The sequence below is a fragment of the Haemaphysalis longicornis genome, unplaced genomic scaffold (assembly GCF_048455015.1).
Source record: "Haemaphysalis longicornis isolate Haplotype H1 unplaced genomic scaffold, Haemaphysalis longicornis Haplotype H1 scaffold_1, whole genome shotgun sequence".
Taxonomy (NCBI): Eukaryota; Metazoa; Arthropoda; class Arachnida; order Ixodida; family Ixodidae; genus Haemaphysalis; species Haemaphysalis longicornis.
In genome coordinates this window covers 312,112,577-312,128,727 of record NW_027526203.1, presented here as the reverse complement: position 1 = coordinate 312,128,727, position 16,151 = coordinate 312,112,577, and the positions used below count along the sequence as shown (strand labels likewise).

Here is a 16,151-nt window from a genome sequence, read left to right as displayed (position 1 = left end):
ATGAAGATGGCTATGAAAATGACATTGCATGAAAAGAACCAGGAAACATGAGCCCTTGCACTGGCAAGTGTAGTGAGGTCCCCAGTCCATACAGAAAAGCCTCAATACTTATCTCAATCCCGAGATAGGGCACACTTGAAAAAAAATGAAGGGCCACAAACGAGCAGGTGCTGTGGTGATTACATTGTGACATTAAGCAACTCAGCAACTTTTTAAGAGATTTCAGCACTGCAGATCAGCCTCATAGGCTACGCAGATCGTTTGTCAACCTTAGCAGAGTTTGAAAAGACTAACAATGTTATTCACCTTCATTTTTTTGGCAACTTCTTCAGATAACCAAGGCAATATGGCTTCCAAGAAAATTCTGTATTAAGAACTCCACAAAAATTTCTACAATGGAGCAGGACAATATGGACCTGCCGCATTGTGCAACGAGACAGTGCACAGTCGCATCATTCAGACCATCAGCGTCTCCCTCGCCGGAAACCTGCGAGAAGAAAATTGAAACTTTATAACCAACAACCCGTTGGGCAAGAGAAATACAGAGAGTCAAACTCCTGCACCTCGATACAGTCACTGTTGCACTTTTTTCACGTTTCTGTTCCATGCTAGAAAGGAAACTACAGCTAGAGATGAACCAGAATTAGGGGGGAACCTGAAGGGAATAAAGCTGAGTAAAGCACGTTGTTTGGGCTAGTTGGTGTTCCATGATAACAATAAAACTGCGCAAAAGGACGGGACGGAAGAAGAGGACAACAAACCAGGCGCAGACTCACAACTAAATTTATTCAGAAACAGCCTACGCACCTATATACCCTTCCGTGCACATGCGCACAGTCGCATGCATTTAATCACAAGGACGCGTTTAAAAATTCATACTCACTACAATACAAAGATAGTGACGCTTCGCTAACGCAGTTATCACCATTTTTTCGTATATGAAAGGCCTCTATGTTCACAGGGTGGCACACAACCTCAAAAATGTAGCCAACAGGCACAGAGTGCCGGTAGTCTTCTCTGCCCCCCGGAAGTTGGCTAGTTTGTGCCCCAAGATCCTGAGAGGACCGGACAACAAAAAAGACTGCCTGAAGGGACATACCACACCGTATGTGGGTTGCGCAACTGGGGTTGTATACATGATTCCGCTTGTATGCGGGAAGGTTTACATTGGCCAAACTGGCCGATGTTTAAACGACCGGCTAAAAGAGCACCAGTTGTCAATAAAGAATGGAACTGGCTCGCACCTTCCGCACCACTGCAAGAACTGTGAAAACAAGTCCTGCAAGCCGCAACTGGAAAAAACCACAGTGCTGGGCCGGAGCAAGGAAAAGGTGGCAAGGGAACTAATAGAGGCCTTTCATATACGAAAAAATGGTGATAACTGCGTTAGCGAAGCGTCACTATCTTTGTATTGTAGTGAGTATGAATTTTTAAACGCGTCCTTGTGATTAAATGCATGCGACTGTGCGCATGTGCACGGAAGGGTATATAGGTGCGTAGGCTGTTTCTGAATAAATTTAGTTGTGAGTCTGCGCCTGGTTTGTTGTCCTCTTCTTCCGTCCCGTCCTTTTGCGCAGTTTTATTGTTATCTGAAGGGAATAATTTTTCATATACATGTTTCAGGGGCGAAGGCCCTTAGGGGCTGGGGCTGTTGGCTTCTCTTGTCGTTGTAATCGTCGTTTGTCTCACGAAAATGAAAACTTTCCGCCTACGGGTGCAGTGGCAGCAAACAACGGATGTTGCTCCCTCTTCAGCCACCCCTCACAGACACACTCAGCCTTCACACTTCTCGTAAATAGTGAATAAAATATGAGGGCTAAACTGCACACTGCAGCCAAAAATTCACTTCAGTGCCCCTTTAAGCCATCACCTCCGGTATGTGTCCCTTACTGTGCAGCTGCTCAAGACAAATATTGCACTAAGGAACTGCCGAGTGCAGTCTTGGACCCCTACAACTGTCATCAGCAATGCAAATTATGCCACATGCAATCTGATTGCGAGATTTTCAAAGGGAGCATGCTGCAGGTGAAAGGATATTATGTCAGTTATTCTCACCAGCATGCCCACGAATTAGCTACCACGGAAACAAGAAAGCAGAAACAACTCGAGCGAGGAACCATACTATAGACTATTCTCCATATACTGCAATAGGTGAGAAGACTCGTCAAAGCTCTTGGAATGGGATATTTGCACTACTGCAGGTCAACCAATGGGTACCGGTAAATGGGCATGGGAGAAAACAAAAGCTCTTGGGCAGCATCATACCTTTCTTGCCCCATTTCTTCTTATAGACCTGCAGAGAGAAGGAAAAGGTGGTCAAACCAAACCCTGCCATACTCAAGTAACACAAGGTATCCAATGTGAAATACTTATACCGGCGCGCTGAAATGAAGCATACACGGAAAAAATTAGACACCAGCATCTACCCGAAAAGACTTTAATTGCAAGTAGTACGCTTGGGTTGCCGTGCTGCCTATTAAGTGCCACGTAAACCTGCACTGTGTTCTTTAATACTCTAGAAAAACTGAGCAAGCTTCAATCCTTTGCCCATCTACCCATTAACAAAAAGAAAAACACAGTAGTGATAAGCAGGAACAAAATTGTTTCAACCTACGATTGTCACAAATGGCTTTGTAAAAAGTTTGCACATAAAAATTTCAGAGAGGAAAAACAAGTTCTGGAACAGTAACAGACTTTTTTTTCTTACTACAGAATGATTACTGGGCATGAGTAAAATTTTAGTTGTTCAACAAGCTGAAGCTGCACTCTGGCTAAGAGGTGCACCCCAATGGAGGGCTCTAGAGTATCTGGACCACCTGGGGAGTTTTAGCGAGCACTGAAATCTTGACACAGGCGTATTTTTCACTTCTGTAATAATTACTAAGGCATGTGCATTACAAATTAAAAAAAAAATTACCTTCTTGGCTTTCTTCTTTGCAGGCTGGAGCTCCTGTAGGAGAAATTGAAAACTGTATTTGTGACTTCAAAAACTTTGCCATTGTTTTCTAACTACCGATGATAAGGAGGCAAAATAATTAGTAATTAATGGCAGCTAATAATGGGAAAACGAGAGTCAGGAACTTTCTTTTCATTCTTTTACTCCTAAAAGGAAGAATGCCTCATTCAAGAATGCAACTGTCTGCTTATGGCCTGTGAAACTTTTGGTTTTGTTGTGCATCAACACTTGAAAAGAAATTGTTCTCAACAACCACACAAATAGCAAAAGTAGCAGTCTTTAACACCTTTCAAGGAGACAAAGCTGAGAATGAAAAGGTTTGCATCAGACTGCATGCCCATAAAAGTTAGGAGGTCTTATTTTTCATGCTACTTAGGGCAGCAGCATACCTGTGATGTAGCATCTATTAGGTCACAAAAAATGCAAAATTGACAGTGCGCACACACACTGTGCAATACTAAGCTTTCACGACAGCCTGTAATGAAAAGCAGTTGCTGGGAGTCACCCGTGCTCGTTAGACACGGACGTATTTCTCCCCTGTCAGGGGTGAAGGCAAAGCACCACTCACATCTGCGCCATCCGCATGCAACGCCGAGAAGTCCCCGAATCGAGTGAGGTCCTTCAGGCTCGACATGGTGCCCAACTGTTTGCTCAGGTTCTGCAATGGGGCAATAGAAACGAATTTGGGGGGTTAATGCCGTCCCACACCACAGTGAATTGGTAAATGCGATGACAGGTGCACTCGGGTCCTCCAAACCTCCTTATCTGCCACTGCCCTTCGTGAGGAGCGTAATCGTGCCCCCACCTCTCGTTCCTTCTCCACGTCAGTACATCTTGACTTTAGTCGTTATACACCTCCACGTTAGTGAGGGCACCATCTTCTCCTGGTTAGTGGGGAAGGGGCATCAGGAGGTGCTCACTCGGAGCCAGGCATGCCCCATATTTTAAGCCCCATGAATGCTTACCGGGTGTTACAACAAGTGAGCCTCTTTAGACAAAAAACTCCTTCTCAAAAAAAAAAAAAAAAAAAAAAAAGCTTTTTTGACATTTTGCACGAACTCTTCTTACGGCTTTTTTTTTTGTTGAAAACAGTGAAAGATGACAGCAATGGCCTATTGTTCTTTTAGCCAACAATTAACCCTTTCGCTGTCCCCGACGTACCGGTACATTCTCCATTGTGCATTCAAAAATTCGCGCGATAGCACAAAGTGCCTGGACTGTTCGCGCTATCTGTCGAATCTTTCTATTAGCTCGTATTTCCTCTCACTAGCTCTCTGTGGCAGTTTATTGAAAACTATGCAGCGACCACACCCAGCCTTCATTGCTGGGGGGCTTGGCCGCTCCGTGCACTGTACTCTGTCGAGATGAGTGACCATGTAACGCGTGTGTAGTAACGCCTGGACTGTTTGCACCATCTGTCGAATCTTTCTAGTAGCTCGTACGTTCGCTCACTAACTCTCGCTACAGTATATTGAAGAGTACGGAGCAACCACACCCACCCTTCGTTGCTTGGGGGCTTGGTTGCTCTGCGCTCTGTTGGGATGAGTGACCATGTGGCACGCGTGAGATTATGGATGCAAGGGTTGTTGCGCCATCCGCAATGGGTTTCTATGTTTTTTTTTGTTTTGTTTTTTTAATTCTGTTCCCGCGTCTGCTACAGCGCTCCAGGTTTTCCTAGCATGCCGTTGCCTCTCTGATACACCGAAACATGACTCAATCGTGGCTTTCGCTCGCTCGCCGCGCCTTCGCTTGCCGCGCCTTCGCTTGCCGCGCCTTCGCTTGCCGCGCCTTCGCTTGCCGCTGTCAGCAGCAAACGAGGTTGTTGTATAAATGTTGTATCCCCTTTTTATCTCTATGTGCCATCATGATTTCACAAGGCGTCATTTCTGTGCGTTGTGCGGGCTGCTAAAAGTGCTCCCTCCATGCGCATGGTTACCTTCGGATGGCTGACCACATGGGGCCTTCGACTGCCGACAGGAGTGATCGTTCTCCTGCACGGCAAACTGAAAATATCTGGAAGACAGGCTATTTCTCACCGACGCACTTTCCTCTCGTTGCGTTACGTTCTGGAAGCTATCATAATCAAATAAATCACCATGCTGCTTCCCTGATATTCCGGAAGCCAAGCCGACACTGGGGGTGCGTCATGGCCAGAAACACCCGACAGTGAAAGAGCTAAAAAACCTCTTTTTGCCTATGGGAGCCAAATTTGTTGGTTTAACTGTTCCCCACTACAAATACAAGTTAAAAAAAAAACAAAACAAGAAGGCTTAGTAGATGTCCACAAACAAGAACAGGCTTTTGCGACATTGAAAAAGAAAAAAAAAAAATTGGGCACCGCTGTTGCCCATGTTATTTTGCTGTCTCAAAAAAAAAAAAAAAAAAAAGGGGGGGGGGGGGGGGGGGCAACATTCATTTGTTCTTGCACATGTTTCTACATACGAAAGACTCAGAAGAAACATGTGCTATTTGGCTTTAGCCCCTATACCTCAGCCAGAAGGTTCATTGAGCAGAAAAGGTTGCCAAGGTGAGGCTTTGCAATGTATCCACAATTGCTTTTCGAATGGAGAGATGTTCCGGTAGAGCTGGGAATACGGCACACTGGGAACACTGCACCAAGAAAAGGCCAGCACTTCGCCAACTGAACAGATAACTTCACCAGAGCTGAGTGCCACACTTTTCCAAAGGGATAAACAATAGGTAAACACTATTTTTCAGTTCTGATAATAAATATGCGAGTGCACTAAAAAGAAAAACAAAACATTGCCTTTTTCTCTGCAGGAACCACTCCTTCTGCACTGCTAAACAACTTATAAACTATTTCTTACACTGAAACTTGACATGCATTTTTGACATGGCGGGAGGGGTGGGGAGAAGCATGAGAAAACAAACAGAATTTAGTGCAATCAATGTGGACTCAGCCATGTGATGCACAATGTAAAAAAAAACAATGAGAATCCCAAACTTCCTGTCATTCTGCCCAAATTTTATGTTAATATATGCAACAGCAGTTAGTGCCAAGTAGCGACAACCATTGCAGTGGCCAGGATTCATTTCATTTCATTTATTTGCTCCTTAAAGGCCCGAAGGCATTACTTAAGGGGGGGCTTGCGCCAAGGTATAAGAATGTTTCGATTCGACATCAGTGTTGCTGTAGCTTTCATACCATAAGTGCCTTTATAACCAGTGACAGTGATTTGATTTTTACATTTTACACGCCCGGCATGACCAAGAAAATGCACCCAGCTGTGCAGTGTTTATCAGAACAAAAGCCTATGACAGTCCCATGCTGGTGTTTTGGGGCAAAATCTTAAAAATTTTTCCAGAGTCCTGAATTTTTGTTATATAATTTTTGGTATGTGTTGGACATTTTTCAAAACAAACTAATTGTATAAACCTGCTTAGAATACTGGTGCTTCACTACTGTGCAGAGTGCTCTTTGAACTCACACCATCCCTGATGTAAACTTCACAAAGCACTGAAAAATGAAATACCGTGAAACCCCGATATAATGATGCCATTGAAATTAACATTTACTTCGTTACGCCGAAATTTCGCTGAATGGAAAATTCCTACCTAGCATGCCCCGACAATACCAGCTTGCCTGTTAGCTGTACGCACTCATTCACAACAGCTTAAAAAGCAACCTACTGCAAAGGCGGAATATAGGTCGAGATTTTTTAACTGAAAAATTTGCCAAAAAGTCACCCCTCGAACTATATAGCGGTCACTGGCATGTTAGCTGTCGTCTGGCAACAGGGCAACCCATCGAGCCCATCCAAACAGCAAAGGCATCATCATAGCCACCCCCATCAACCGAACTCACCACCATCTTTGTTTTGTAGCCTCTCTCCAGCTTTTCTCGCTGTCAGTGAACGTGTGCATGCTGTTTTCTTCTTGCTCAATATCAGTTTAGGCACTTGGCACCAGTTCACCGCAGCATTTAAAATAAAAGTTAGGAAGTATGCCAAAGCCAACAGAAACATGTCCGACTTGTGCCAATTCGGTGTCACAAGAAGTGTGCCCTACTCGCGTAAGCTGAATAGGCAGACCTCGTTTAGTGGGCGCTGCTCTCTGCACCTGGAACTTAAGCACAAGGTGGAGTCTTTCGTCCGCGAACGTCGTGCGACGTCTCTACGAATGGATACCCCACGACGCTTGCCTCCCGTCTGCACAGACTGGCTCTTGCTACGGTCTGCACACAAGCGTCCCATGCTTTTCACTCGCTTTCTGATGACATGGTTTTGTGAGTGTTTAAGTTCAGCATAAGCAATTCCTTGGACTGCACCAAGGACGACTTGTGTGGGCGACAGCCAGCCAGAAGCAGTCGTCCAACGACATTTCTGACAGCCCTAACAAGTTATAATCTCAATAGGACGATGTTATGCACCTAATTTGTTTTTTGTTTTTGCGTTTTGCGGCTACAACGTAATGGTGTCGACCTATATTCTGGCTCGACCTATATTCCGCATTTATACGGTATGATCTTTTCTTGCATGCCTGATTCACAGATGAAATCAGTGTCCCACTAGGTTGATAAAAATGGGGCTTGTATTATGCATGAAATTTTGTCGTTTCCTGCCTCAAACTTGTGTACCTCTGCTCACGTGTAAACAGACATGCGCCAGCTACAGCCTGGCACATACTGCAGCCCGCATTGCTAACACTTGCTAACAGTACAGTTAACACTTGCTAAAATGACATTTGCAGTGTAAATGGTAAAATTAAATGTCATGAAAACTTATTGTGAATAGAAACGGGCACAGGCCCAACCCAGCCCGTCCTGAGGTTGGGCTGGCACTGCTCACAGCACTAGCAGAGGTGTAATGAATAGTAGTGATTTACACGATTGTAGGTCGAACCTTTTTTTCAAGTTTGACAATCCAATGTTGGGGGTGGTTACAGTCGAAGCGTGGCGTTTGCCATTGCATACATTCTGGCGTCAATAAAGGTGATGCCGATTTTGAAAGTTGGCGTTCCCGATCTGTGCCCTTTGTCCACCATACCTCTAGAGCGTGTTCCACCAGCGCGTTTGGAAGTGTACTAAGCAACGTGATATGATTGTCCCTACGTCAGCGGCGTGCATTGATTCAAGGGATTCGGTAATACTCATTTTGTTTATTAGACACGAACAAAACGCTTCTTGAATGCGAGTAACGTACTCACAAATCAGAGGAAATCGTGAGCAGTTGCTTCCGTCAGCCTCCATATTGTTTGTTTTGATATCGTGCGGCAGTGGCTGCTGCCAGTAGCTTCGATGGTTGTCATCTCGCAACAAATGTGTTCTTGTGATTGGGAATAAAGTTTCCCGCTCAACTCACAGCGCATGGTTATTCCGCGTGCTTATACAAAAGCTCTTCTTTTTTAACATCTACTGCGCACACCACGAGCATACGGCTAAGAGCCGCCGTATGGGGGGGGGGGGGGGGGTAGTGGTAGTTGACGGAAGAGCTTCTCTTTGTGATACGATTTTCTAGGCGGCCGCCTTGCCGCGTGCTTGTGTCACTTCTGTGTTGTGCTAAATCATCCCGTCTGTCATGAGTGCCCTGGGCCTGAAGAATTCTCTTCGCGCTCGTTCACAGCAGTGTTCAAACGGGGTGCTTTCTGCACTCGGATTTTTTTTGGGGGGAGAGATGCAATTTTTGGGGGGTCGACCTACATTCGAGTTGACTTACAATCATGTAAATACGGTAACTCAAGCCACATCAAGGGTATCAATAAGCAAGGCAACCACTCCACTCCCCTGTCAATGGGGTGGACAGTCAATGCATCTCAAGTAACATCCGTCGGAACAACCGCGTGGTTATCACCAATGCTTCATTCTTTGTTTCTTCCCCCCTCTTGTGTTCCTTCTACCCCATCCCTTTCAGTTAATGCTGGTTCTTTTTGTCAATGCAGCTGTTGACAAGCAGTGCCACCAATGGTAGAGCACGTACTTCGGTGTCGAATTCAACCCCATACACGAATCTCCAACCCTTTAGCACACCGCATGGAGGTAATAAAACCCTTCCCGTGATGGTTGCTTTGGCACGGGAGGGCACAACACATTGTATTTGGTTTCAGTCAGTAGCGGAGCCAGCTCTAGCGACTGTTCCGTTGCTTACTGTACTTTCACCAAATCTGCCACATCCAGAGGCTGCTTCCAAATCATGCGATTTTTCAGTTTTCAACACAGACACACAGCGTGGTGGCACTAACATGGAAACAGAGCATGGGTATTCCTCTAAAGTACCCCAATTTATGGAGAAACTCTGACCACAGTGTCAATTAACTTATAAAGCAACACTGAAGACAAAACCGAAGTTCGTCTGAATAGATAACTGGCATCAGCAGAAAACGAATATACCAGTATCTGAGTCAGTACCTTGAAAATAATCGCGGAAATAATGATAAAAAAATGAAGCTATCCGCTGCCCAGCAGAGATGACGTGAACGGCGACTGAGTGGATGTGCCAAGAGTCACGTGACGAACAACAGAACAAGAATCGCGCACACAAGCTCTCAAGGAAACACAAAATCTGTCTTTTCACATTCACTTTCATGAGTCATAAACAATTATAAATGTACAGGTATAATTCAAGCCGTGCCGACATTCGCAAGCTGCCAAGCCGCAGCGCCAGTGGTGGTTGCGATGGTTATTGCAGGTTCGGCGAAGTCACATGCCTGTTATCTCCTTGTTTACGACATGGTGGCAAGTAGCGCATCGGCCTTCCACAGTTCCGCTCTCCTGGGGACAGTTATTTGTGTCTGATAGAACAAGTTCTTTGCTCCCTCTCGTAGTGCTGTCTGCCCGAACGAAGTTTTGCACCCAGGTCGGCGGCTGCCGAAGCTGTGCATGTGTTGTGGTTGTGTTCACTTCGCAATGAAATTCAACGGCATTCTCCTTAGAATGGACTGTGCTTACTATGTTGGAATTATCACTAGCCATGATTCAACCCCGTGTGTGCGAGAGTCTTTTTAAAAACCTTCTCGGCTTGCGCCGGAGTGAAGCGACTTGTTCGCCCCTGTAAATTGCAATAAGCGAGTGCTACCCATATGACGAACAGGAGGCAATCAATCTCCTGGTAATTTCGCACTTCGGCCTCAAAGTGCATGCTGTGATGATGTGTTTGTTCGAAACTATTTTTTTTTAATTTTTTTGAAGTTGAATAAAATGTGTGCATCAAACCGGGTCTTTTGATTCAGGGCATTGTGTGCTACTATGCTTCCACTACAGTGAGTATGTAGGTAAAATGATATTTGTATCATGTTATGCACGTTTTCATGTCATACTGGCACCAAGGCGTTTGTTAGGAGTGGTTTGGGCCCTTTTAAAAGCTATAGGCACACTTCTGGCAAATGGGCTAACAGGCAACTCGCTTGCAAAATCTTCCAACAGATGGCACAATAATATTACCATATTGCGACAGAAAAAAATTCAGCATTGCAGGCTGCTACAAGTTAAACTAACAGATGGCGCAATGTTGTTAAGCCGAGTGGACTGAAGTGACTAAAACCCGATTATCCATAACGAGAATGAAAATAAAAAGAGCGCCTGTCATCGACCTCGTTGTGGTTGCGCTGTCCGCTAGACGATTTGTAAGTGAAGTAAATGGTCGCGTGGCACATTCACATTGTTTACCACCATTTCAAATCCCGTACGGCACCAAAATTGAATCACAGAGAGTGGCAGGTAATGAAAGTGTGGGGCGGGCAAGTTGCTTTGTCATATGCGCTGAGTGCATGACCAGTGGCTCCTGCGGCCGCGATGGCTGACTCGGTAGGTTTCAGTTTACCTGCCAAACCACACCACCGTCTCAATCACTCCTGGCAACTGCTGACGTCACGTGAGACGTCATACAATGGTACGAGGAAGAAAATGCGTTTTTCAATTGCTAATTTTTTGGCAATTAAAGCGTCTTTCACCGCAGAATAAATGCTGTGAGGGCTTTTGGGCAGTTGAACTTTTGTCTGAGCCCAACTTGCTATTTGCCTTCAGTTAAAGGCCAACTGCACTCAAAATTTTGACAACGTAAAAATAATGCCACCTAATAATACACATAAAAAGGGTGTGAAAAGCAAAATACTGTGTCTCAAACATCAACACGTGCGACGCAAACGGCCCGCGACATTGGTGTTTTCGGAACCAAAACTGAACAAAAAAGGCGGCCATTACCGGCGGCCGGACGTGATGTACGTGATGGAACGGAAGTGGCCGCGCCAGAACCGGCGACCGCTCAGAGTCGCCTTCAAATGGGCGTGGTAGCGTCGCATTTCACACTGTTGTTTCCACAGAAGAACTTCCACTAACGTTTGCCCAGGATAATGGAGTCGGGCACAATTCCGGCATCGCGTTGCTATGAATCGAGATGAAGTAGACCATCCGACAGTAATTTTTTCCCATCAGAATAACTGCCGGAGTAGCAATCCTTAGCATTGCAAGTAAAAAAGCGGGCCTTGATTTTCAAAGCTACTTGCTCGTACAATATCGAAAAGCAGCTTTTGTTAGCCGGCGCCTCGGCTATCACATCGCTCTCTTTGAAAGGAACAAACCGCACGCGATCGGAGATCATGCAATCACTATTTCTACTTTACATTACGATCAAACAGCTTCGCCGGCCCAGTATTTTCCCCTTGCTGCACATCAAGAATCGAATTATAAAAGTGGTCTGAAACTATAAACCAGCTTCCGCAGCTAAATGATGCACTAAAACACGAAAAAGTTACCTATATCTATCGCTGTTTTCTACTTTCACCAGAGACATGTGCCACTGAAAACATTTTACTTTCAAGTAAACTAAATCTAGCGCTCTACAAAAGTGCATACTTCAACTGGGAATTGCACAAAAATCTAGTTTATTGTTTAGGGGGAGGAGTAGTTTCCTTAGCCTTCGCGGTTCGTGAGGACAACTGCCGATATTTATGCGGATGTATTTGTAACTACGTGAAAGGCTGATATTGGTTCACTTAGACAGTGAGGCAAATTTCGCACAAATGTTTATATCTGCGTGTACAACAAATCTAGTTAGGTCGTCAAACTTTTGGAAAAGTCTAAAGGTTGGAGGGGATGTTGGGCCAGCCCAAATATGGCAAATATTGGACGCGGAAGTACAAGTGGTGAAGAATTTATAAAATATCTTTTCTTTTCTGTGGTAGATGAATAGGAATGACAAATATAAGGCAAGTGCACGTTTCGCGCTATTTTTTCTTTGAGTAAAAATATTATTTTCAAGTAAAAAAAAGTTTTGCAAACTCCAAAACGTTCGCCAGTGCATGAATAATTTTTAGGCTTCTAATCTTTTTTACTGCATTGAAGAAATGCTGGATATTGCTACCTATGCAGTTAGTTTTAAACATGTGATGGCAACGGCGGTACAGCACGCTAGTGTAGCAGAGAAACCCCGGGCAAACGCATCCCTGTGCCCAGTAGAGCGCCGTGCAAGTCGCCGGAGAAGCGCCAGCTTCACGGGACAGATTCCCCAACCTCCGTCACAGGCCGCTCAAAATTTGTTTCAGCAACTCTCCGCCAGGTGCAAACGTCGTCTGCTCGGAGGTACTTTGAACGACGGTACCTAGCGTGCTCTGTGATTATGAAGCTTAGGATTTCGCCACAGTGATTTTAAGAGCATAGACTACTGATTTGGATCAAATTTGGAGAAAGAAAAATTTAAGTGCAGTTGGCCTTTAAGCTTTGATTGTGCCAATGATCACAGAGACCTAGTCTTTGGCATTTTCAGCAATTTATACTTTAAGCAATGTGCTCCAAGATTTTTTTCCCCCTTAGGCTCTGCCAAGCTTAACAAAGATAGAAAAATAAATTTAAACAAATTCGACACACTTCAGCCCTTCTTTGAAAAAAAAAAAAAAAAAAAGGGGGGGGGGGGAAGAGGGGGCTAGAGGAATGCTAATTTTCTTATATTTCACCCAAACCAAAGGAACTTGGTTCTTATAAAATAAATGTGGCAAAGAAAAGGTGGAAACAAGTCGTAAGTAATGTAACAATAACACAACTCACCTTTTCTTTCTTGGTTACTGTGAGCCTAAGCATGTTGTCTTCTTCATACCTGAGAAAAAAGGAAAAACACACTAGAACTTCATCTGACAATTACTTATACATCATAGTAGTTGGGACCACTCCCCATGCAGACAGCATATGAGAATCCCTCAAGGTTAAAAAAAAAAAAAGTTTCTTGGAACTATGTTTGCCACCTCTGTTCGGGAAGAGCCTCATTTTGCCACGCTGAAACTACGTGCTAAAAATGGCCCCAAAATGTTGGCAATGTTTTATTATTAATTAATCACTAGAATGCCACAACAATGTTGTTTAAGGGGGGACGCGGCTTTCAACTTCGGGAAAATGACCAAAACATCGTTTTTTTGAAACCCACATATTCGGCTTCTATGTTTCCTATTCTATGCGTCTGCAAAGTTTTTAGGCTGAAAAGCGTTGCAAAGTGGCATAAAAAAATACTTTTGTCAGGCGTGGTGACAAACTATCAGCGCAAAAGGGCGAAAAAACGGCAATTTTCAGAGCGCTCTATCTCCGCACTGGTGCCACCGGGCGCGGCCATTTTGATATGGTTAGATCGGCCGAGCGATTCTTTCCAGTTCTGCTCGTCTCTTTTATCTTCGTTCATTCACAAACGCACAAACGGCAGAAAACAAACGACGCACAAACGAAGCTAGAAATAGATGCTGAAGCGCTATTGGTCCTCCGGTCGGGGCGCAGAACAACGACCCTCCTGATTGGATGTCACGGGCGCAACGCAAGATGGCGGCCGCCTGAGCTGCGTAGCGAGCGGTTTGAGTTCATTTTCGCCGCTTCGCTCGGCCGAGTTTTTGTTCAATCTATGGCATTCAACACGGACGCTATCGCGGTGGGAATGCCGGAGATAACGAGCCAGATTACGGGAAGTTGTGTGGCTCGAAAGGAGGAGGTCATCGAACGCTTCGTGGTGCGCGTGACTCTACCGTCGCCAGACCCCGGAGGGTGACGCGGTGTGTGCGCTTGCGATAGCGGTTAGTGAAGTGAACTTTTGGTCGGGTTTGCGATGTTTACACGCTTAGTTATTGCTGTGTTTTGACTGTGGGCTCGCTAGCCTTGAGAAAGAAACGGTCGACGCGTTAAACGCTGCGGCGCGCACGGCATAGCCGACGCGCATTGGAGCAGCACATGACTGGGCAACCGGTTACGATTGAACGCCAGTAATTGTAATTAATGCCTGCGACATTAGATTTAACCTTAAAAGCGACCTGACCAGCCATATCAGCTATAATCAAAGTTCGATATGTCGCGGTAAGCGTGCGCTGCGATGCGCGCGAGCCATATCGCCTTTCTTGCGCAACGTTTGCCGTGCACTTGTAATTTTCATGCAAACAGGTTTGAGTTAGTAATATAGGAATAAAAATATGTTCTCTGCATTAAAAATGTACGTTTCCGTCGCAGCATTTAACAGTGATTTTTTAGTGAAATTATTGATACCACTGCTTAGGGCATACTGGCTTTGCTGCGAGAAATATTGGATGCCTTGAATGTCAAAAGTAGTAAAAAAATATGCTCTTGCATTGAAGTTGGGAGTTATGCAGAATACTCTACCAAGCTTCAAAGTAGCTCATTTTCATCCTTGTGGTATGCAAACTTTTGGCAATGAACACCTGCACGTATGAGTACTAAGTTGCTGTGCCAGGCAAGATGATAAAACATAAAAAAAGCCAAAAATGTTCAAATTTAAGTAAAAAAAAATGCTTAACTTGTTGCCATGGTGACAACACTGCAAAAGGAGGCTGTTCAGTGCGATACAGCCAACCAGCTAACCTACTTTGCATTGAAAGCCCATTGAAACCCATCTCCCCCTTCATTTGGTCTGCAAAGTGGGGTATGTACTCTTCACAGAGGAGCTGAAAATGATGTTTTCTGGAAAGAGAAAGGCTGTAAAAGGCACTCCAATTTCAAGGCAAGGCATTCCAGAAGCCCCATGTTCAAAAGGACATGAAAGGCTACAACCGTGACGACTTTTGATAAGTGAAACCTATGTTGCAACTTTGGAAGCCGTTTTCTCAAAACAGTTTTTTTTGCCACCTGTGTCGCTTGTACCAGGGATTTTTTTGTGACCGCTGGATCTATTTTGATTCCGTTTCTTGCATTACATTCCTTGATGAACAGTTCAGGTCGTGACACTCTTGGTTTTCCAGATTTGTTTTTTGTGATTTTTTTATTCAAATAATCGTTCACAGTCAACATGCCTATTGCACATTAACCTCTAAAAAAATGAAAACTAAAAAACATTGTGTTGTAAAAAAAAAATTCTAAAACTGTCACGACCTCGTCCATTCATTTGGGAATGCAAAGCACTTCGAACTAATTTTCTATCATGTTTTATAAGCCGCTCAAGCTCGGTACAAGCGGAACAGAAAGAAAATTTAATATATAAAAAAGTTTTCAAAACATTAGTTTGAAATTTTTATGGTGTTATCATGGAAGCATTTCCAGTTGCTGTGCCAATTTTCATCAAAATCCACAGAGAAATAAAAAAGTTGATTTTGAAAGCCACGTCCCCCCTTAAATACCATCACTTGAAAATTTTACATAAGCCTACACATGCCAGAAAAAAATGTGACAGAATCTACTAATGGTTTCAAAGCTAAAAAGCAAATGTTTAGAAAGCAATAATACCACGCTACATACTACTACATGTGTTACAGATGCGATCATACTTACTGTGTACGTTCCTTTATTGACTTGTTCTGCTTTGCCTTCTGGCTGTCATAGGTATCCTGTAATCATGACAAATGATTTGCATTGTAAAAGGATTAGATTTCTGCAAAAGCAGTCCCAAAAAGGTAGGTCACATGACCTGCCCAGAAAATTACTAATAGCTAGCAACTGCCATGCTTTTCGATGTGAACAGTGTGTTTCTTCACATAAACCATAAAATTTGGTTTCTAATGAGTACAGCAATGATGAAAAAAGTAAAATATTTGCTATCGATGTGGAAACAAAACAGACTGCACAAAAAACTTTAAAAACGGCAAAATGAAACAGCCCGTACAAAAAATACCCTGCACTGAAGGTCTAATATTGTGGCGCCCACTGGCAGGGCTAATACCGAAGTAGGTGCCCTACATTCACTACGACTGAGCATTGACACTGCTTTGAATTTTCAAGGCAATTCCATGCTTTATTCAACAATGCAGCTATTTTATCCCTTCCCACATC

The 16,151-nt window shown here is 44.2% G+C and overlaps 1 protein-coding gene across 1 annotated transcript in view; it reads right to left on the bottom strand.

Moving 5' to 3' along the window:
* Nucleotides 1-349: 349 nt before the first annotated feature.
* The window catches only part of LOC144150033 (neuroguidin), a 33,060-nt gene continuing 17,258 nt past the window's right edge, over nucleotides 350-16,151 (bottom strand). The window contains exons 8-13 of the mRNA XM_077681832.1: nucleotides 15,654-15,709; nucleotides 12,951-12,999; nucleotides 3,525-3,614; nucleotides 2,918-2,950; nucleotides 2,266-2,293; nucleotides 350-487 (exon numbers count right to left, since the gene is read on the bottom strand). Of these exons, the coding sequence (XP_077537958.1) occupies nucleotides 465-487; nucleotides 2,266-2,293; nucleotides 2,918-2,950; nucleotides 3,525-3,614; nucleotides 12,951-12,999; nucleotides 15,654-15,709 (279 nt within the window). The 3' untranslated portion in view covers nucleotides 350-464. The remainder of the gene's footprint in view (nucleotides 488-2,265; nucleotides 2,294-2,917; nucleotides 2,951-3,524; nucleotides 3,615-12,950; nucleotides 13,000-15,653; nucleotides 15,710-16,151) is intronic.